Genomic DNA, 24,049 nt, shown 5'->3' on the forward strand with positions numbered 1-24,049 from the left:
TGTATTTGCAGATGGCACCAGCTAACACCATTTGATAATCAGGTTTCACTTCTTTTTGTGAGGATTTGCTTCTTTGAGGCTACTGAAAAGCTCTTTTATATCACAGAAATTAGCTGAATGTCCGGAGGCATGGTATGTACTCTGAAAATGCTCACATTTCATTTGATTGCTCTGTTAATATTTCAAAGATGAAGTAAGTTTTTTTCCCCCCTGGGGCATTTAGCATTTGTGTGAACTTCTTTGAAGGACTAACAGATCTGAACCCTGTCTGCATAAGAGAAGAAAAAAGAACTTCCCTATATTCACCAGAGTTTGGAAAATGGCAATTGAATGGGAAAAATCTCTTAATATTCTGACATGAAGCTTATGTTTTATTAGGGCACAACTGAGCGCTTTTTCATCCCATTGCTTTTAATGGGAGAGAGTCAGGTTTTCCACTGAAATCAATGCAGTGCATAACTTTATCCTGTGGGTAGGACAGATGGAGGATTTGCTCCATTATCTGACATTCAGCGTAGCCTATGCCATGTGTAAGAACATTGACTGATGTTACTGAAAACTGAGGCTAGGCATCTGTAGGGCATACAACAGCAGTCTTTGTATTTTTACTATTGTGTGTCAGAACTTCATTAAAACCTCACTTTAAAAAACATGGCCCTTCTCATTTTGCACTGAGCTTACAGGACAGATAAAAAATGACATTGCAGGACTGTAGGAGACATTCAACTGTTCTAGCATTTGCCACCAAGAAAGGATCTCTCTCTCTCTCTCTCTCTCTCTCTCTCTCTCTCTCTCTCTCTCTCTCTCTCAAATGAATCCTTTCCCATGTCCCATACAACTGAATGTAGCATACAGCTGAGAAAATAAGAATGTACAAGATCCACCTACCCTACTCGTAAGACCATGGGACGAGAGTCCAGGGTTGATCTCTCTTCAGACATTTTGCATTTGTCACCTCTCTTTATCCCTGCCAATGAGTGGGCACTTTCACTCCCATAATTTTGGGGAAAAGAGCTAGGAAAAATGGGGTGGAGGGAATGGGACAGCTGTACCTTCACTTCGTACCCTGGTTTCCCAAGAGTCCCGGCCAGCAGAAGAAAGGCATTCCTGTGTGTTGTGTTATCTTGTTCAGCTTGAACCCCATGGAATGCTGCTCCCTAGATGCTTGCCTGTAGCTCCTAGGTTTGGCTAAGCTTGCATACAAGCATAAGAAAATGTCTGCTGGATCAGTTAGATCAGTGCTTCGCAAACACTGGTCTGTAGACCAGTGCTGGTCCACAAGCCATCAGCTGCTGATCTATGGCATAGTTCCTGTGGTTTTTGATTTTGCCAGCAGGTTGAGGACACCTGGAGAGCTTGGAGCCATGAAGTCTCCTGAGGTGTGCCAGAGCCTAGGTGCCGGGTTGCTGGGATCCCTGGAGCAAAGTCTTGCACTATGGTCTTGGATGGCACACTGACTGCTACCTCTGCTACTTGTACTGGCCATTCTGAAATTAATCTTGTCAGGTGGGCTCTGTGGTGAGCATGGTGCCCCCCATCCAACCTCTGATGTCACCTCAGCTATTGCCACCTCTTGTCACTGCAAATTCCATGAGTCAAGTGAGCATTACATTTCGAAGTCCTTTTTCCTGTCCTTTTAACAGCCTCATGACTTCCCCATTTTCACATTCTGGTGAATATACAGAGGCTCTTCTTCAACTCTGCACCTGCTTTACAAGCATACACACATATTGCACAGTGGTTTCCCTTTATGCTTGGCCTACATGTACGTACCTTGATACCGGAAACATCATAATCTGGGGAAATTATAGAATAGCTGCCTTGAGTGGAGGATCCTGACTCAGCGGCAAAAGGCAAAACTCCCTCTGGGCATGTCCACACCCTTAGGCATGCCTAAAGTAGCTCTTTGGAGCCTGGCCAGTGTCTCTTTTTGGTTAAGAAAACAGAGCTGAAATTCATCAGTGCTGACAAATCACACAAACTTCACAGCTGTTTCATCTTAGCTGAAGTTCAGGAGACTCACTTGTTTTCCTGATAGAGCAAGGAAGCTCACGGAGTACATGTAGAAACCCCCGCACTCGATGATAAAACCTAGCTGAAGATGGCAGGCTGTTACGAAGGTTTCCAAGATATGCTCAGTTGCTCATTGAGGAATGTATTAAAAACATACCAAAGTCATTTACAGCATTCTTGAAAATGGAAAAATGCTTTATCCCTGTAGCGATCACATTAAAACAACTGTTGGAAGGACTATAAGAAAGAAGAATGGTGAAAACCTCATGACCCCACAATGCCTCAGGGAAGATGGAAATCCCCATTGCTCCATGTACCCTCTATGGGATAAGGAAAATGCTCTCAACTATCTAAAATCCATGCCTGAAACGTAGTTTGAGCCATCTTTGCCCCAGCGCTGCTCTATGGAGCCACGAGTAGCCTGTCCCATAGGAAATATGGTGCATGTTGTGGAACAAAATGGTTTGGGCCACCTAAGAGAGCAAGTTCCAATTTTGTTCACCCCACATCACTCCATCATCCATTCTTGCACCTGTTGTTTGTTGTCAAGAATTGCAACACTGAAGGTGGATCAAGAGCCTCTTTGGTATTATTAGCAATTCTGGGAGCCCCTGGTGCAAGAGTATCCTCAGCCTCTCCTACTGGTGAGAAGAAGCACACAATTTGCCACTCTTCAGGGACATATTTCGGCAAGTTAAAGTACAGTATACTGTTGGTTTAATACGTGCTGTCATTTTCATGATGTAATCTGTGGCTCCTTGGTTATTTGAATCTGTTGCTGCCACTGGTATCCAATTGCTTTGCAATTTCATTGTACGTTTTGAAGCGTCGTATGCTGCTTGGTACTTATTTCCTCACAGAATAAAAACAGAAAAATAAAGTACCATGTAGTGCTAATAAAAAGTCTTGGGCCAAGGTAGCTGCAGGAGCACTACACCTTCACTCGCATACCCCCCACCCCCCACTGCTTTTGAGATTAAGCAGAAATATATTTCACCTAATTCCATGCAACTGCAAGATCAAAGCTGCTGTTTTGTTCCCCCCCCTCCCGGACTATGCTCTTGTGGGGTTTACTTCTGAATATGTATGTCTGGTGTCATAAGCCTACGCAGGGCCTAGGGCACCAGCTCTCACAATCTGCTGCCTTTAAGTCCTTGTACCAGAGCGCAAAAGGTAGCTGGAGGCTCTGCGCACCCACCAGCAGATCCCAGGAACCATGTTGGAGTGGGAACAGTGGTGGCATTGGGGCAGAAAGCGTGGCTGGCAGGGAACCCAGGAGCAGGGTGGGAGGGGTGGATTTTGGCAGTACAAGCACACACCAAGACCGTACCCTCATTTTTCCATTGTTACCCACCCTCTGAGGCTCCTTGGACTGATGCCAGCTAGGTTTGAGGAGACTCATTGACAGCTAGGTGGCTACAGAGATGAAAATAAAAATGCCTCCCTTCACCATAGCATGTAACATATGCTCTGGCAGTGCAGCTGCATAGCATTAACTAGTAGAGGACAGGATTGGGCCAAACATTCTGCAGATCCATGAGGGAACACAGCAGGGTATTTTCGAAAGTGGCACGACAAGTATGGAGTTTTGTACAGAGAAGTCCACCACAGCTCAATCCTACTTTTAGAAAGCTGGTAAGGATTATGATGTTTTGGAAGATTTGCATGCATCCCTGATCTGGGAGTGTCTTCTGACGGGAAAATGACAAGCCTAAAAGTAATTTATGCAGAGATGCAACGGGAAGCTTCCTGTGCCAGTAGACCATATTGCTGCATCTCTGCATTATGTCACATATCCAAGGCAGCAGAATTATTCGCCGCCATGCAATTGGAAATCACTGCTCTGGGCAGGCATTTTATATAAACAAAGAGAGCCAGAGCTCTGGGTTGGGTTGATGAGCAAAGCTTGTTCAAATATAGGAGCATATGAAGCTGCTTTATTCAGAATCAGCCCACTGATCCATCTAGGTCAGTATTTAGAGTGACTACCAGTGGTTCTCCAGGGTTTCAGACATAGATCTCCCTAGCCTTACATGGGGAAGTCAAGGATTGTAACTGGATTTTCTGCATGCAAAACACTGAGCTAATCCCCACGCCTCTCATGGTTCTGGCAAAGCACTATGCTTCTTTTTAGTGTATTTATTTATTGTTAGCTGTCTTGAACATTTCAGTATAGCACAGAAATATGGGATAAACGTTTAACAAATAAAAGTTACACAGTGAAAATGCATGCTTTTAGGCACTTTTATTTTCCAAAAAAATTGTCTTTTTAATATATAAACCATTCTCTTTCAACAACAATACAGCTGCTTGCTTGATCATTTGCATAGGCTATACCACCATACAAAAATGAGGGCAAAGGGAGAAAGAGGAATTGCGGAAAAGCGGCCAAACAGCAACCAATATATGCCTGGGTTTTTATGATTAAACATTTGAAGCCTTACAAAAAAAATATGTACATCTTTTTCCATCATCTATTTACAATTAAGAGAAATGCTTTTTTAAAAAGCTATAAAACAAAACATTTTAATTTATCAAGTTTATGGAAAATTGTTTTCTAAAAACGTCTACTATATACCACAAAAATAAATAAAAGACACAAACAATAGTCTAAAACAAAGTTTCGCTTTGAGACCTATTTTTGGCATGTCAGTTAGGTTATTTCAACATTTCATAGGTTATATTTCTACCCTTTGGTTGACAGCATAATATTGCAGCTCAGTGAGATACAGAGAACCTATACAAGCACCCACAAGGGCTTCTGAGCTCACACCAAGGTGTCTTGCCTTTTGCCAACAGTAACCCTTTAACTTGACTAGACTAGACTAGCCAGTCTAGTCATCACTTGGTCTCTTTAGGATAGTCCCTAGGGTGAGATCAGGGACAGGAGTGTGTGGTGGGGAGAACCCAAGATCCATTCCTGATCTGACCCCCAGGTACAGTTCTTGGGTGAAGCAGCTAAGCAAACAAGCCAGATTTTGATTAAGAGCTGCAGTTCTATGCACACTGACTTGGGAGTAAAACCCACCATGTTTGCTGGAGCTTGTTTCCACACATGCATAGAATGAGCTGCATATCAAAACGTCCAAGTCCATTTATCGATCAGCTGTTGAGAAGGGGAAAAACACAACTGCTTGCCATGCAGCCTCCTGCATCACAGCCTATATGTATTCATTGCTTACTTGTGGTGCAAGTCATCTGACCAGTTTCTGCAAGTGGAACCTCTTGATTTAAACTTTTCATCTCTTATTTAGTGTCAAACACTGTGGGCCTAACTCTTAGCTGGTAATGAAAGGTGATTAGATAAAGTTGTTTCAACAGTAGTGGACCTGCCCTCAAGGCACCCCAGAGCAAAGGTCCTTGATGCTGCCCCCTCTCCTCCCCCTTCCCCCCCACCCCCCGCTTACCAGTGCAACAGAGCCTCACACAACATTCCGGACCACTGGGAAAGCATTCTGAGGCCTCCCCACAGTCTTAAATAGTACTTCTGGCAAACCAAAAGTACTGTTCAAAACTGTACCAGGAGCCTCAGAACGCTTTCCCAGCAGCATGGAAAGAAGTGCTGACGCAACACTGGGAGCATTTGCCCCCCTGCTCCCCCTCCAGGTCCACCACTGCATTTCAACAATTCCCACAAAAATGGTTCTGGTTTTCCACCTGTTTTCTGGGGAACCCTAATTTGCCCTGGAAACATTCCAGGGGTTCCTCAATGAGAAGCTCAGTAATAGTGGACAACAGTCCTGAAACGACAGCTTGTAGAGGAGTGTTAGGTATGTTTCAGCATGCTCCAACCTCACACAGGACAAACAATGGAACCTGAGAAATCTTGCCACTTTACCTCTGTGTGAATTTGGTTGAAAGCCCTACATCAGAGTACCTTGCGTTGCCAGCATTACTAAGATATTTATGCTCTTCCATGCTTTAGTCTATGCATAACCAGCAGCATTAAAATGGTAGTGTCTTCCTACCCATTTCTGTAGAAAGAACCAGGTGCAGGGATTTGATGTGGTAATTTGCCAGCTACTGTGAGCCCAGTTGACTATGGAAAGTCGGGTAGGTTCTATCAGCAATCTTTTTGTGGTGTGATAACTCATGTGCACAGGAAATTTTCTCTCTTCAAGTCTACATTTTATTAGAAAACTAAGTTACAGGATCCTTTATCTTCTGAAAAGCCGCACACAATTGCCCAATTCAACTACCTTGACAAAAAACAGACTTTTGCCTATGTGTAGGTAGTAGGATAGGGAAGTCTACCCTTCCACATAAATGTGCTGTACACTTGATTTCCCAACCTGATCCAGCAGCAGACAAAGCCTTCTCAAAGAAACTGCAAATGACACCAACTGTTAACCTCCTCCCAAACCAGGCCAGCAGCTTATCTGAGAGAGCTTCGCACATGCAACTCTGGTGACTGCATACTCACATCACTGAACTGGGGCCAGTGTCCATATGGAATTAGACCATATTGATGCTGAACCAGCTTAGAGTTCCAATATTCTAAAACTGCATTCTAAATCCTCCTTTTTAAAGCAATACTAAGTTTAGCTTATAGTAAGATTAAATAAGAGGTTTAACATTGTGTGTGTGTGGTCACCCTCATTATTTAAGCTTCTGACAATTGCTTAACAGTTCATATTTTGCAAATATTTTGTTCTTTTTAAGAAAAAAGAAAAAAATCTTGATCCTGTGTGGAATACTCAGTGCATCACATTGGTGTGAATGTGAACAATGTGTTTGAATGGATAGCTCATTCAATGAAACCAAAGCTGTACCATATTGAGAGGTATTTAAAACAATGAATTTCAGATGTGCCACATTGTGTCAGAGAGGAAGATGACTGCTACTTTTCCCAGCTGATTTCTAGAAAATTTTTGTAATAAAACATTAAAAGCTGATTTGCATATTTACAAAATCTTTGTCATAGCAAACATGCAACATACAGAACATTTTGTTCTATGGCTATTTATGAATTTCTCTATATATAGTTCATCTCCACAGAAAGAAAACATTTTATAAAATATAACACATGTATTAAAACATCCAGTAAAATTCAACAAAAAAAAAATATTGTGGCTTGTCCTCTAGATTCATTTAGCTGTAAATTCAAATTAAATTAGGGTTTCCTAAACACTGCTTACAAGAACAGCAGCATTTTGGTCAGGACACTAAAAACAGATATATTAGAGCTTTTGGAAACATAATACTTATATTTAGGGACACTTTTCCATATTGTATTTTGCAGGCATAAGTTGGTGTATATCTATAAAACAAAGAACCCAATCCTATCCCAACTTTCCAGAGCTGATGCAGATGTGACAACAGCGCATGCATGGCAGGGGGCAGTCAAAGAGACACCCTCATCTAAGGGAATGTTTGTTTCCTTACCTCGGTGCTGGAAAGTTGGATTCAAACTCTGATTAATTTTATATCAGTTTAACTACAGGCGCAATCCTAACCCCTTATGTCAGTTCTTTCCAGCACTGACATAAGGGCAATGCAGCTCCGAGGTAAGGGAACAAACATTCCCTTACTTTGAGGAGACCTCCATGAGTGACACCCAACTGCAGGATGCAGCACATGTCCCACTAGCACTGCTATGCCAGTGCTGGAAAGCACTGACATAAGGGGTCAGGACTGTGCCCTATAGTAGCTTTCGCCAGTTAATACTGGGAATTGTAGCTTAGTCTATCACATGTTAAGGGTCCTCTAGGGAAAGAATGACTATTCAATCACAGATTCATATCTATAAGAAGATATAGATGTATCCAGTCATTTTAGTGTCCATATACAAGAGGAACCTATTTGGCAGAATGAAGTGCAAAATCCTGATTCCCAATCATGCATGTAAATGACAACATTCTGGAACTGGGCTTCTTGGGTCTGCAAAGAAGCCAGATGTCTGGACAACCACCTGCCAAGATGCTCTTGTGCATACACATTCAGAACTCACCAACCCATATCTGCAAAATACAACAGAAGGCAGTCCCGAGATGAAACCTGTGGGGACTAAAGTCAGATGTGAGAAGAGAAATCACATGGCCTTAAAATGGCAACACACTCCAAGTCTGGCGACACAGTGTCTTCCCTGTTTCCTCATAAATATACATTTCCAGTTTGTTTTTTTAACTATTTTTTTCCTGTTTTAAAATGGATAAGAGTTCATACACAGTGAGACACTTAGCTAATTCTAACTGAACATATATAGTTGAGCTGAGTCACTAGGAAGTTGCATAGATACCAAAAGCGTCACGGACAAGTCCAGCCTAGTTCTGATGTCTCTTCATGTGCAGAGCCAAGTGGTCAGACCGAGAGAAGCTGCGACTGCACACAGCACACTGGAAAGGTTTGGCCCCAGTATGCTTCCTGAAGTGGCGGGTCAATTCATCGGAGCGAGCAAATCTCCAGTCACATCCTTCCCATGTGCATTTGTATGGCTTCTCTCCTAGAAACATACAAGGAAGCAAACAAAAAGTGAGTAAGTCACCCTTCCTCCAAATACCATAAACATGATCCCAACATCAAGGTCACAAAACTATCTCAACAGCGTCCTAAAAAAATCCCTTCCTAAACGCACTGAAGAAGAGCACTGAAGTGACCACCTGACCAGCATTCTGAATTGGACACTTCAGCGCTCTACCACCTCCTTCTGCATAATGCACAGAATGGCTTGCAGTTTCTCTTCTGGTGTCACTTTTACAATGCGGGAGCTGCAGCAACACTGTCTCTTGAATAACTGCTTGAGTAACATCAGAAGCCCTGGAACATATGGAAGGAGTTCCTCCTGGACAGTATTAAAGGGAGAAGGAACTAGAAACAGCTCATCCTACATGGCTCAAGGCATTTGACATGACTTAGGTTGGCACAGTAGGACCCATGATAGGGCAGCTTCCACACTGTTGGGGAACATGTTTAGCATTCTCCCCTTTCATATTCTCAACTTTTAATAGCCATGTGGAATGACGACAATACTAAAGTACAAGGAAGAGATACATAGACCATCATGAGTACCCTTAGTTGGATCGGACCAAAGGTCTATGTCAGTGTTTCTCAAGCAGTGGTACTAGTACCACTAGTGGTGGTGCCTGGTGGTACTTGTGGGATCCCAGACCCCAAGTCCAAACAATGCAACGCAACAAGCAGTGGTAGGAGGCTTGGTCTGATGGGTAGAGCTCCAGTGTGCACTTTTTGTGCACTCAAAAAAGCCCTCCTGCCCATCCTGAGCCTCTTACCAGTGTTTGTTGCACTGCACCTGGCCTCCCAATCTGGAATTAACTGGCAATGACAACATTGCCAGTTATTTCCAGCGGTACTTCTAACAGGTGGACCGCTGGTCCATGTGGTTCAGCATACTGTTCCCACTAGGAGCATGCTGTGGTCCACTAGGCGACTCTCAGAAGAGCAAAAAACAGGACACAAAGGCATCAACTTTCCCCAGTTTAGCACATTACACCCACACACACCCCTAGTTAAAATTATAATAACTGATAGATTATAATAATATCTTTTATGCAGATGTCAGTGTTATGACCTCAATAACAGACATACTTTCCAGTTCTAGTTATGTATATAAACAGCATAGATGACCATCACACCAGGAAGACAGAGTTGCATGGGCACAAAAGCAATATCCTGCATTACTTGAATCCCCTGGTATGATTTAGGGCTTTTAAAGCTTTTTTCCTATATTTTTGTGATCTGACAACTTGCTTTGGTATGTTAAAAGTCAAAATGCCCAAAGAAAAAAGTTCTATGCTAGATCAGCTTTTGATGCAATAATAAATTAAAGAGTACATACATAATGTGTGGTCAACTATACAAGTATACTGAAATTTTACAAACACACATACACACAAATAAGCAAGAATTGGGTCTACTCATTTTAAATTGGTGGCCCACAGCAAGTAACACAAGTAGCCAAATATTCTGAAGTGACAAGTACCTGCAATTTCCAGCGACTTCAACTGGCACGTAGGATACTTAACACCTCTGAAATTTTGACCACAGATTTATGTAAGTGCCCAATATAGATTTAATTGCACAGCTTGGCTTGGAACATGTCACAGATAGCTAAATATATGGTCATTTAATTTAGTTCCTTAAGTGGGATATTTTTAAGCACACCTATAAAATTCATGTTTGTTGAAATGATAAGATTATTCATAGACAGCTGGGATAGGGGAAAAAGATTCTTCCTTGTAAGTACAAAGAAGTCCGTTCACTTAGACCTGAGAAATATTATGCAACTATACACCAGTCGTATAAAAGATCTGTCTGGACTATTGCTATTGTTTACGGTATACCTTAGACCACTGATCTTCATCCACTGTACCATGGCACACTGGTATGCTGCAAACAGTCTGCAAGTGTGCTGTAGGAGTCTGGGGGAAGGGCATTTATTAGTAGGCCATTGGGGGCTGTGAGCCCTTCCGTTGGCAGTGTGGTGTGCCTTGTCAATGGTCCAAAAACTGATGGTGTGCCGTGAAAACTGTAGTACCTTTTCAGTGCGCCATGAGATGAAAAAAACTGAAAATCACAGCCTTAAACCTTGTGTTACAGTCCATTCAGTATGAACCAACAGTTTATCAGTTACACTTGCTAAAAGCTTTGACCATATGACTGTCATTTTAGATTTAGTTTTCACAAACAGAACATGAGGTGTTAAATCTGCTTCTGAGCTGTACTACTTCAGAATGTAGGTGGTGGGACACCAAATTAAAAATGCTCTTTCAAACAAAACAATTTCCTTGCATACAGAAAAAGATATTATGGAGAAGGCTTCTCGCCTGTCATGCTAGTTTCTCAAATACAGTGCCAAGTTGTATGAGGCAGTCTGGAGTTTACCAACTCATTCACTCTTTGCAAGAGCCAGCCTTCAGAAGCCAAGGGGAAAAATACTTCCCAAAGCATGAGACTGACACCACAGCCCCATGCTTCGTCATCATTACCACTAGTCCCATTCCCTTTGGTCCCCCTCACACCCCTAACTATTCGTAATCCACAAAGAGCAGTATGGCATGCAAAAGCTATCCACATCATTCATCTATACTTTAGATTCTATAGTACAAAGGAAAAGCAAACTATCAAATATAAACTGAAGGTAGTATGCATAGCACAAAGTAACAGAAGTAGATCAGAAATATCCTGCATGCTCAGGGGGGCACCTAAATTTCAACAGTGAGGGGAACATAGTGAAAAAAGGGCTGGGAGCAAATCTAATTGGCAGACACACCACCCTGCTCTACACATGTTAAGAGAGATTGGGAAAAGACCTTTGAAAGGTAGAAAGATGGGAATCTTTCCTCAAAAACAGCAAAAGATCCATCACTCAAAGGAATGCTGTGACTCTGAACTGCTCTGTCCTGGGAGACGCCATTAAAATTAGTGTTCCATTCCATATGCAGGGGCTGTTAGTTTGCCACCCCCAATGTAACTGTTCACACACTGGTTTCCTAGAACTGTAAGATGTTCCGGGAGGGCTGCATGTTCTACTTCTCTACTACACGAATGTGCCACGTGTTTTACAAATGAAATGCCACTGAACAGCACAAGGACGCAAAGAGCATGAGAAGTAGTTGTAAGTTACTGCAGATTCAGACTAAATTTAGGGCTCAATCCTAACCAGCTTTCCAGCACTGCGCCACTGGGGCATGTGCTGCATCCTGCAATTGGGGAGCAGTTATGGGAGCCTCCTCAAGGTAAGGCAATGTTTGCTCCCTTACCTCAAAGTTGCATTACCCTTATGTCGGTGCTGGAAAGTGGGTTAGGATTGTGCCCTTAGTCAAATTTAGGTCAGATTATTGCAATCTAAACAAAGGCTAGCATATATTGCCACTATTTGTTGATGACAGCTGACCTTTTATTTTTCACACTTTTATACTGCCCTTCCCCTGAAGGGCATTGTACACAGCTGCTCCCCTCCTTTTGTCCTCACAACAACCCTGTGAGGTAGGCAAGGCTGAGAGAAAGTGACTGGCCCAAGGTCACCCAGGAAGCTTTGTGGCTGAGGGGGGATTTGAATCTGGATCTTCCCAGTCTAAGTCCACCTCCCAAACCACTACACCAGCCTGACCCACCTACACAGTACTACACAAATCTGACTACTTGGAATAAGACTGCTAAATGAAGTTGCTGCTGCTTGCAGAACTTTAAAATGGTATCTCAAATAAGTCAACAAAACCAGGCAGGCACAGCAAAAAGCCCTTCTGTGTGTTTGATGCTCATCAGGGTTTTCTAGATTTCCAACAGATGATGGACAATCATTTGTGGAATTTAAAAACCATTTCAGATGTAAGAGTACAGTGTGCTTCCAAATCAGAGTGCAAAGGCAAGCAGACCTTAATCATACTCAGAGTCCACTCCTCATGTCCAAGCAAACCTCCTCTAAGGAAAAGGAATTCTTCTGTATCCAAAATATCTGAATTATCCAATTACACCATGTAGAGATGCTGTAGAAATGCCCATCCCAGTGGGAAATGACTGGAAGAACTAAAGGCCAGAGAAGTGACTCATTTAGGCTGGAAGCCTATACATGCTCATCTGGAAGGGAGAGTCCAATCCTGATTGACCCGGAGCGCGGAGCTGCTGCTGCAATGACAAAATGGTTGCCATGGCATCCAACTCGCCCTGGGCAACTGCCGCCACCTCCTCCAGAGAAGGGGACTTTCTTTCCCTTACCCAGAGTAAGGGAAGTAGCTCTGCAAGGGGGCTACTTGATTCTGCGGCAGCTCTTGAGCCCCCATAGAGTTGGAGAGTCCTGTGTTGGACCGCACATGGGACTCAGCTGAGCTCTACCGGTCCTGCCCCCTCCTGTCCCGCTCCCCCCACCACGCCTCCCCCCACCCTGGAACACCTCCTCCCCGCCTCCCCCCCCCCTCACATCTCCACCACCTGGTGGTCTGGGCAACCACTAGGCAGCTGAATGCAGGCCCAGCACCACAGCTGACCCAGTGCTGAATCGTGCTGGGCTAGCTCCAGTGTTGGGCCTGCAGTAAGGACTTTCAAACCTGCCTTATGGCACATCTGCAACAGTGCGTGCCAGCTGTAAACCAGCATACACTGTTCAGGATCGGGCCCTAAGTCCCACTGAACTCAATGGAACTCCCCATACGTGCTTAAACAACACTTAATATATAGAAAAGGTTCTATTGATTTTGCCTTTAGAAATATAATTTAACTGCTAGAGAGAAGATAAGGGCACCCCACAGGATGCAAGTAACTTTTCAACCAAAGCCCAATAGAGTCAGTTTCTGGAAACCCTAGCAGATAGTGAATTGATCCTATGAGATCAATGGCGTTAGGTACAAGGGGCGCCTTCCCTGCCATCAGAAGACTCCAGCAGAGACTCTCAGTGAGCCAGTACAGTACAGCAGAAAGTGCCAAAATATCTCTGAATGCTGCAGAGACCTTCTAGAGGTTGCAGGGACCTTCAGAACCGTGCCTGCAGCCAGTGTAGACTCCTTTGAAATGACCGGTAGAAGGTTGCGCCAGCCATTTTAAAGGGGTCTGTGCTGGTCACAGGCACCATTCTGAAGGTCTCGGCAGTTTCTGGAAGGTCTCTGCATAGTACCTATTCTGGATAGGATTACAGTACCTTTTTATTTTTCAACAAATGTCTCTTGGAGTGTAGATGGACAGTGAAGAAATTACATACAGATCCATAACTGTGGTCTGAATGTACCTTATTCCTTCTGCCTTACTCCTTCTGCCTGCCCCCCACCCAGTATGGAAGGTCTGTAACACACAGAAATAGGTCAAATTTAACTATTCGTTAAGGGGACGAGACCAGGAAGGTCTGCAAGGTGGGTCTGGGAAGGAGAAATAAAGAATGTCTAGGAGCGCTGAGACGGAGTGGCAGAAGGTGATATTTTGTTAGTATCTACCACATACCATGCATTTCCACATACCTTTGTGTCATTGTGAGGGTAGAATTTGGCCCAAGTGCCTTAGCAAGCCTGTTTCAAGTTATTTTAAAACTTATTCCATTTCTTTGCTATGCTGAGCTTTAGGGAGCAAAGGAATCAGAGGTTAACAAGATTTGTTTGCTTAAAAAGCACAGGGACATTGAAGCCTTTATTTGCTACTTTTACGAGCTTCACGGCAGCACAAGAGTTGCTCAGCTTAATGACTGTGCGAAATACAGAAGCTGCAAAGTTTCAGAAAATAGTTGGTTCTTCTCCAGAAATTTAGAATGAACATTGAGAAGCCGTGAAACCCAAGAATGCCATCGGTCATCAAATACAACTGTGCTGGAACTCAGTTTCTGGAACACCGTCTCTCTATTAAAACAGATATTTCACTGTAAAAGGATTAAAAAAAAAAAAAGCAAACAGCAGAACTCCTCCACTTCAGAGCAGCTTCCACAGGATTTGTTAAAATGTCAACACTGTACAACTAAAACAGCATGGAGGAAGCTGGTACCAAATTCTGGCCAAGCAGCAACACTCCAGCCCTTTCTTCCCAAGCCAGAAATATTATACACAGCACTTCTGGAAAAACAGAACCGCTTTCCTTTTAAGTTATGTTTCAACAGGAGAGATTTTTTTTTTTTTTGGTAACTTTAATTGGATTTTTGCATCATCTTCTTCCAATCTCACAGATTTCAAATATTTTGTTAGGCTTGAGTAGATCGCAAAAGTTCCTGAAATTGCTCATATGCATCCCTTGCAAATAGATTTATTTATTTAAAAAGAGTTTGGAAAGCATGTGGAATACGTTTATGTAAAGCTGTTGGTTGAACACCAACATTTAGTTTGGAACCACTTTAGAACAAGACTGTACCCGACAAGATAAGAAAATGAACAGAAACTTGGAAAAATAATATCTACATCTACTTATTGAACAACTACTGGTGCTACAGATAACATACTCCTTTTGATGTAACCTTAAGATGAACGCCCTAGCATACGGAGATCCACATCAACATCCTCCATCATCAAGCAGCATCCAACACTATAGCCCATAAATATCTTCTGGGTGCCATGATATTGCCCAGCCTGAGATCATGCTGAGATAGACTAAAAATACATTGCATGCTTTGCACTGTAAACGATATCATATTTTCTGCTTCAATGTTGTTTTATCAACAATGAACGTTGTCATGGGTGCTAGAATTCTACAATTAGAAAAAGCAGATTCTGCAACCAGAAATGTCAGCTTCAATATGAGTATTAGAAACACTGCCACGTTTTTATTTTGTGAGCATATTACGTTGTGGAGAAGTGTGAAAAATAGTTTCTTTACATTTTTGTCATAAGTGAAATACGGGACCCAGCATTCAAATGGGGGGGGGGGAATCAGTTCACTGAGATGGAAGAATGGGAACTGCAAATGTAAAGAATGGAAATGTGCTCATCCCCAACCACAAGTCTCCTCAAGAACACATTTACCAAAATCTTGCTACACATGTTCATGTTTTCTCCTGATCTAGAAAGTTAAAAATTTGATCTTTTCAAAATTTGTTTTGTAGGATTACAAAGCAGCTATCATGCCTTGAATTGTTTTGTAAAGGCAGTGGCAGACCTTCCATTCATTTCACAGGGCAACTGCCCTGGGTGCAAAGCTTCGTGTACCTTTTAAGCCTGCGGAAGCTCTCCTGAGGCTCCCTGAGCCTCTCTGAGCCTCCCAATGGGGTTGGAAATGGTGCTTCTGGTTTTCCGGAAGCACAGTTTCAAGCGTTGGGGAAGCCTCAGGAAGTTCCCCCAACACAGCCTGGGGTCGCACAAGTGTTGCACGAGTTTTGCACGAGGGTTGCACGAGTTTCAGGTAAGGGGGGGCGGATTTGCGCACAGGGGAGCAGTGGCATCTTGCAGGAGGGCACCATCACGGAACTTTGCCCCAGTGCGCAGGGCTGGGGCGGTCGGCCACAGTGTTACTGCCTCCACCCATCCCAGATAGGACAAGTAGCACACATGGCATTTTACTGACTAACATAAGCAAGAGGCATGCCTCTGCCCAAGCTTCAAGGGTTTTGCAGGGTGCTGCCCTGTTCCTGGAAGGGGCCTCCGGTGCCTCAGCAGCAAAACTTCAGGATACAAACCTAGGTGTAGACAGTGACTGTGAAGGAAACATTTCAGAAATGTCCCATCTTTCTTCAGTACTAGAAGTTTCTATGATAAACCAAGTCATAGCGAAAATATTTTCTGGGTGAATAGCAGGCTCAAGATTCACTTTGGCAATAAGGTCACCGTTTGGACATCGGTACATTGCTAGTCTCGCCACCTGAAGTCGCCATCACCATGCTCCCCAATCTACAATATGGGGGTTGTGCCGTATTTTACAGTGTTGTGTTTTCTGAAAACAGTTGTAATGCATTCTTTTTCTAAATGCTATACGCATTTAGAATTCTGTCCTCCGTCCACTTCGCAAAATGGATTTTACATAGCAAGGTTTCACCTTTTGAGGCACCAGGGTGCATTAATTTTTTCCTCCCATGCTATATAGCCAAACTCTTGGACTTCTCCATCTACTACTATCAAATGTGGCATTTCTGCTCAGCAACAGCAGAGCTTCTGGCTCTAATAGGCTGTCAGTGTGCATGCATCTCTGGGCCAAGATTTAAGATTGTTTTTCCTAGAGCTTGGGTAAGCACCATCCTTTTTTCTTATTTTAAATAAAGAAATGTGTTTTTAAATAGATTCATAGGGTGGAGTCTTATTTTCTAAGGGAATGAGAAGGGACAATTCAAGCATTTAACACAAAACACACTCATGCATGCATACAAAAGACGTAGTTGTGCAAGTAACTTACCAAACAAGTTAGCAGGCTGAGTACTTGTGAAGATGATCTTTTTATTGATTAGAAAGAAAAGACTTAAACCAATAAATAAATTTTCTCCACAGGGGGAAGACAACTGTGGTAATTCACCTATGTAACATCTTGGTGCTTTTCTGGTGCTTTTTTGCTCTTTATACCTCTATTACTTTACTCTGCTACAAGTCTCTGTCCTTTTGCTAACTTATCTATGGAACCCTTTACCAGATCACAGATATCTCATCTGATCTGCTACTGTTTTGCCCTTCTCTGACTTCGGTTTTAACCTTTTAGCTTCATTTCTACTCTGACTGTAATAGAACGTCTATGTTTATGTACATCAGCTCTTTCATGGCACGTTTAACACAATATTCAAAAATTGTGTGCAGTGCCAAGTGGGGTCCTGTAAGCCTTCTGACATGATTCCGAAAACAGCCTCTGTGTATTCACATATCAATATGGGGAAAGAGTGTGATTATTTTGACGCTACCTGGAGCTACACTGCCAGGGCTTCCAAGACAAAAAGGTATGTTTTGGGGAAGTAATTTTCAGACTCTATCAATGGTTTTTCACATCTGCCAAGGATCTCCCACATATTCAAGGGTATTCCAAGGCATGGTCTAGGGCAGTGGTTCCCAAGTTTTTAGAGTCACTAGAGGCTGCTCCCCAATTTATAAATCCAAGGGGTATGGCTATAATGGTGATTGGGTAGCAACACTCCTCCCCAAGCAGCTTAGCCCCTGATGCACATAGCCTCATATGTCAGTTTTGCAAACCATGAAAAAATGAGTCCCAGACCCACCATTTGAGAACCAATGGTCTAGGGCACAGTTGAGAGATGTTAATAGCCCTCCTGCTCATTCATGGTCAGGTTCCAGGATGGTGGCAGAAATATCCAGTCAAAGATTCATAAATCTTGTCAGGTATACAGTCTTAATAAAAAAAAAAAAAGTCTTCCCCCTTGTGCTATTTCATGAAGGTAGCCACTGCAAATGGGGAAGAGACAGTGTCTCATCTGCCTAAGAAGGCAAGAGAGGACTACTAGCAAGAATATGAATGTTCAGATAAGCCAACCCTCATTTTATCTGACTTTGAATCCCCATAAACAGATAAGCAGGTTATGGCCTCCACTAAGAAAATCTTAGCCCTATTAGCAGTAAGAAGTTTCCAAAGACCTGAGTGGACGAGAGTAGAGTGGGGATGGGCTCCTACACATATATTTGAAGTTAAAGGGGCATAGCTATAGAAGGTTGAAAACAGAAAAGCTTCGCAAGCACTTTCTAACTGCGTAATTAAAGAGGCAGTGTTACAAAGTATTGGTTTGAGAAGACACAAATTCAAACTCCTGCATAGCCACGAAGTTCCCTAAGTGACCTTGGGCAAGTCAACCTAGCCCTGTTTACTCCTTCTAGTCATGCAGATACGGCCCACATAATAGATTCTGATCCTGAGCAAACCAGTAACCTCTATATGACATGCTTCCTGAGCATTAACATGTCCACCCCATATGTTACAGCATTTGTCTGCAAGGACAAAGACAACAATGGGCAATCAGAAATTCTGATCATGAGAAAGCACCCCCAGGGACAGCTTTTCACACTGCAGATACATGCTGTTCCAGGGTGCTGTCACAGCGGGAGAGGGAAAGGGAGGGGCGCCATTAAGTGGTGAGGGTCCACATGGATTAGGATGACTAAATAGGACTTCTCTCTCAGTCTAATTCAGCTCATAGGGTTACTACAAGGGTAAGATAGGTCCCTAATGGCAACCTGAATTTTTTTAAGAGACACTAAGGTCAAAACGTTAAAATAATTTGACAAGTGCTGACATTGTTAGTACTATGCAGAAGATAGGGACAAGGTGTATTGCACATTTCGTATACTTTTGTTTCTTTAAACTACTGCAAGGGGGCTGTAAAATGGTCCAAAGTGAAGCAGAGGAGCAGGGGAGTTTTAGTCCATGCTGGGATTTCAACCCTGATTGCATTCCCCCCCCCCAAGCCCTATTTATAGTTAAAAGAGAGCTTCCATTGGCTTTCAGGAGAAGGTAACTATAAATAGCACGTGTGTGGGAGAGAAGATAAGAGACTGGCACGTGATTCAGATTGGAACCGCAGTAAAGACCAGAACCCAGAGTCCCCCACACCTGCCCATTCTGTCATTTTGGCCCCTTTGTACCACCATCTGAGATTACTTTACAATAATCCAAATTAAAGGAACAAAACCAAACTCCTGCATTCTTTGTAATGTGAAATCTGGCCCAGGAGACTTCATCCTAAGAGAAGCACACAACTGTACAGGTGCAAGGAACAAACCTGAGGTCCTCCACAAACACTCTTCCCACACATCAAGCAGAAAGAAAGGCAGCCTTGGCTTGCTTTTAATGAATACGAAGGTGAGTGTTATCACTCACCTGCTAATGGCTGTGGATGAAGCTGTTAAGATATGGGAACATAAGCCAATCCAAGAGTTTGGCAAGCTTCCCCCTCCCTCCCCAATTGCTGCCTGACAGCTCTTAAAATACCAGTTTGACCTGGACATGAGCCATCTTGGATCACCATCTACACAGCCTTTTCTCCAAGTTTTTCTTCTCTTTTTTGCTTTAAGCTTTATAAATAGGGTGTCACAGTACATACCCTCAATCCTTTGAAGCAGGCAGTTATTATTCCCATTTTGCAGACTAGGAAAGGAGACAGCAGGATACATCCTGCTAAAGAGCAATGCAGGGAGGAAGGAGCTGATGAGGGACTTGACTTCAAAACCTTTCTTCCTACTTACTGATGTTTTTATTACCTCAAAACATGGACAGCCATTTTCTTCTCAGACTCAGAAGCCCTGAAGAGCCTCTCCCACCCCAGTATCTTTTCTATTAGCAGTTGCCCAGGATTCATGGAAAATCTCAACTGGCACAAGAATCCTTACTAGCACAACATCATAGCAGAAGCAGTCTTTCCCTCCATACAAGCAAACAAAAGAGACGGTCAAATTTTAAAGAGAGGCTCTGTAATAAATCCACACCATCTGGCATGTGTATTTATATGTCCTGTATAGAAGGAGAGGGTGCCTTGTATATGGTCTGGGTTCCACAGCTGCTCAGCTGCGCTCTGCCATTCTCACACTTTCAGCTTCGAAGATGGCACTTCTAAGCTCTCCCCCTCCCACCCACACCACTGGCCTGTTTATACCATTTGCTTTCCAAGATATCATCCATTATGTTTAGCGCACTAAAAACCCATGTTAATACGGTATATCAGTGCAGAGGCTAATTAAGGTCCACTGGACAAAAAAAATATTTTAAAAATATGTCTAATCAGAATTTATTCATTTTTGTTAAGCCGTGCAGTTTGACAGGACTGCCGCCACCAACATATTCAAGACTAAAGTTGGGCATTACCCAATCAGCATTTCCCAAAATGGTGTACTGGGAGAAATAAGCTAGGCTCCTGTGAGCCCAATGCAGCCACCCACAGAGAAGGTGGCCGCCTGCTGGGTCTGTACAAGGTTTCATCGCTCTGGCCTTTCCTCCTTCCCATCAGCCTCTGCTTGGTGCTTGTAATTTGACTGTCTCTCTACATCAGAGGCAAGGGGACTCTGCTGGTGCAGCACAATTAGAAGCTTGTAAAGGAATCTGCCTGTATCTCTGCATGAGTTACTGTCGGACGTATATGCCTACAGCAATAGCACACGCAGAAAAAGGGTGAGCGATCCTTAGTGTTAAAAAAAAAATCTAAGGGGTTTTTCAGTTTGTAGCAGGTACCAGAGATCTAGGGAACACACCAAGGTCTTCACCCCACCCCTGGAAAGGGTTAGGACAAGCAAACAGCCAAATGCATTTGCTTTCAAATATAGCCCAAGCAACAAGATCCCAGTTGTTCAAGAAAGGCTCAGAATCTGTCACAGTTAAAGAGTACAATATAAGCAAATAACAGAAAGTGTTAATTGCAGGCAATTCCTGTAACTCTAAAGGCCACATTTGTTGTTGGCAGGAGCCTTTCAGAATGAACTGTATTTACAGCTAGTGACAGCCTTCCTTATCAGGCATCAAATGTCCTAGAACTGAAGCTTGCTTAATCCCTCTTAGAGAGCAAGGATATGCTTTCAGGAGACATTAGGCATTTAATTAATACACAAAATTGTTTCTGGTTGTAAGAAGTAAAAAAAAAATCCTACACTGAAGCTAGCACTCATTGGAATTCATGCTGGCAGACAAGAAAGAATAACAGACACAAATAAACGTCTCAGATAATTCCTTTTGCAAAAAGGACAAGAAAAAAGGAGTTGGTAACTGAATACAAACGAAAACAGACAACACAGGGATGATGAGCTTCTGCGTTCTTAGAGGCCACTCTACTCCCCCCCCAGATCCACAACTAGATCCTCTGAACAAGTTGATGCTTACAAAATAAAGTTGATGCTGCCCAGCAGAGCACAAAATAGTTATATAGAGATATTTACGCATTAAAGCTGGGAAACTCTCTTGCATAATTTGACAACTTATTTTCCTTACAAGACAGACCACAGGGCAGTGTTTGCTATGAAATTTCATAGTAACACCAGGGGTCAGACAGAAGTACTTGTGGCTACATCTGGCCCAGGGGCCACTAGTTAGCCATTGTAGACCTAGCTTAAACACCTGGAGTCAGAGAATATTTGAAAAACAGAGTCCCAAACTGTAGCTTTCCCATGTCTGGGAAATTTCTCTGCAATTTTCCTCCCAAGTCAGGCATAGGTTTCCACAAGTCATAAACAAGGATGATAGACCATTTGCCACTGCCGGCTAAAAACATTGAGAGACTCAGAAGTTAGAAAACTAACAAGGGCAAAAAGTTGCTACTTCAGAGGGGGCCCTTTAGGATTTACAGCTATGGACCTGCAAATTAGCAGACATCCTTCCAGGATACAAATGTGTTTTTGTGAGTGAACTAGCATACTACATACAGAGACCTATTCACAGTGAGAGACTATTACATCTCTCTCACACACACATTAACACTCACTTAATACTGTTAAATAGTCACTAGTTCTCCAATCCTAAAGGTCATATAATCTGGATTTAAAAAGTATTTTCCACAGTGTCTTTATTAAAAGTAGTTATGTGAACAGGAAGTGTAGAGTACATTCATGGCCCCGAACTTAGGGATTTCTCTCCTATAAGTAACCTGCTGTTTGTGCAACAGGCAAAGCAACTGCCAGAGACCATTTCTATTTGTGTGAACATCTTAAAGTGCTTTGACTATCATTCTTTTCTACCCAATTGTTTGAACCTGTTAACACTTGGGGATCAACACACGATAGGTATGTGGCTTTAGTCAATGCCCTCTAGAGTTCCTTATGCAACCCTAAACAAGTCCCTCAGGACTCTGATAGGAGAAAAACTCTCATATCAAATGAAGATATCATAGATTCTTGCAAAACATATGACTCTGCCATTTGCCTACCTCAGTGTTTCTCAACCAGTGGAACAAGGACACCAGTGGTACTTGAAGTGGTGTCTGGTGGTACTCACGGAACCCCTAGACCCCTGCCACGTGGCAGCGAGACCAAGAACACAACAAAACAACTGTAGGAGGCTCCAAAGCATGCTTTTCTGTGCTTGATAAAGCCTTCCTGTCCACCCTGATCCTCTTACTGTTCATCGCATCGCATCTGGCCTCCCAACCCAGAAGTAACTGGCAACGACGTCATCGCCAGTTACTTCTGGTGGTATTTCAAATAGATGGACCATATGAAGTGGTAAGGCGGAGGACAAATACTGAGAAACACTGACCTACCTCATTCCTTGAAGGGTGGAAAATGACAGAGACATTAAAAAACTAGTGCCCTGAGAAGAGACAAAATGACAGGTAGTAGGATAAATATCTCCAGTGAGGCTCTTAGGTTGAACTTATTAAGCTTTCCTGCCTTTGTGCTGGATCACTGAACACACATGCAGATATACAAAGCCAAGAGACCAGCAACAGCCATGCAGAAACATAAAAAGGGAAGATAGACTCAGCAGAGATACAGAAACAAGCAAGATGAACATAGATTTAAGAAGGTGGACGACAGAACGGAGCAGAGATAGGCACCCACCCAAAAGGGGAGGCTCAAGTACATTAACAGTATTTCATTTCACACATTTTGATTTAAAAAATCCAAGACTTTTGCAGGTCTTTACCAATAACATCCCAACAAGACAAATTCCAGTTCAATAAAACTACTGAAGCATATCAACTTTTCATGCACAGGTAAAGCATTGAACTGAAACCAAGGCCAACCCAGCTTCAGATACTAGATATGCAACCTTGGGCCAATCACCAACTCTCAGCCTATCCCATTGTTTATTTCTTTATTTATACATACCCCATTTTATCTCCCTGATGGGAAATCAAAACTGCTTTTATACGATATGTTCATGATAAAGAATAGGGCAGAGAGGGGTGTGGGGAAGGCAAACAAAACTGATCGAACTAGTTCAATTCAAGAGCTTGTCCACATCGAACATTCATTCTCAAATTCTGCTTCCAGTAAGGTTAAGAATGAATGGCTGCAAACCTCTAAAATTAAACACTTCCAGGGACTGCAGTCAAAAGAAATTTTAGATTAGTTATCCAGCCTGAATTTTAAAAACTTGAAAGTAACTAGGAACGTGTGCATCCTGTTTCAGAGATGCCACTTTCAGTATTCAGAGGCTTCCATTTCCCAACAGCAAATACAAGCTATATCTATAGATAGATGAAATAGTTCTGCAGTTAATGCTAGAAACTATTAATGGCAAAGCAGACATGTGATCAAAGAACATGTCTGCTCAAAGGTTCCCTCTGTGTGGAAAACCAATAGCTGCCCAAGAACGTCCATGAGAGTGGACAATGGCGTGGGGAAGGCAATTGAGAATTTAACTCTTCACTAAAACAGAGAATAGGAATTCTCCACTGTACAGCTAATCCAAGCACAAACTGTTCTCTTTTCTTTTTTTACGGTCTGCGTGACACAGCGTTCTGTTCTAAAGCCTAATAAGTATGCTCAGGATCACAATCTTATGCTTGTAATGAATGCAGTAAGAAGTCTCTAAATATGTGCAGATTAATTGAGGTTTCATTCTACCTACTAGTACAAGAGTACTACAGCCTTACAGTGGTGACCCAGGGGGACAGAGAGGGTTTCAGAATAGAACAGGCCTGCTGCGCAACTACTGACCCATCCAGCCAAATACAGCCCACTAGCTATGTATCATTGCTCACAGTGGGGGGGGGGGGGTGTCAATATATCTCCTGTTTTGTTGCCCTTCTGAAATGGCAATATTAAGCAGT

General features: G+C 42.8%; 1 protein-coding gene across 2 annotated transcripts in view; it reads right to left on the reverse strand.

The window, feature by feature from the left end:
• Window positions 1-8,221: 8,221 nt before the first annotated feature.
• The window catches only part of KLF5 (KLF transcription factor 5), a 31,189-nt gene continuing 15,361 nt past the window's right edge, over window positions 8,222-24,049 (reverse strand). For both annotated transcript variants that reach the window (XM_066621710.1, XM_066621709.1), the window contains exon 4: window positions 8,222-8,455. In XM_066621710.1, coding sequence (XP_066477807.1) covers window positions 8,277-8,455 — 179 coding nt within the window. In that variant the 3' untranslated portion in view covers window positions 8,222-8,276. The remainder of the gene's footprint in view (window positions 8,456-24,049) is intronic.

This window comes from Tiliqua scincoides, chromosome 3 (assembly GCF_035046505.1).
Source record: "Tiliqua scincoides isolate rTilSci1 chromosome 3, rTilSci1.hap2, whole genome shotgun sequence".
In the NCBI taxonomy this organism is placed as follows: domain Eukaryota; kingdom Metazoa; phylum Chordata; class Lepidosauria; order Squamata; family Scincidae; genus Tiliqua; species Tiliqua scincoides.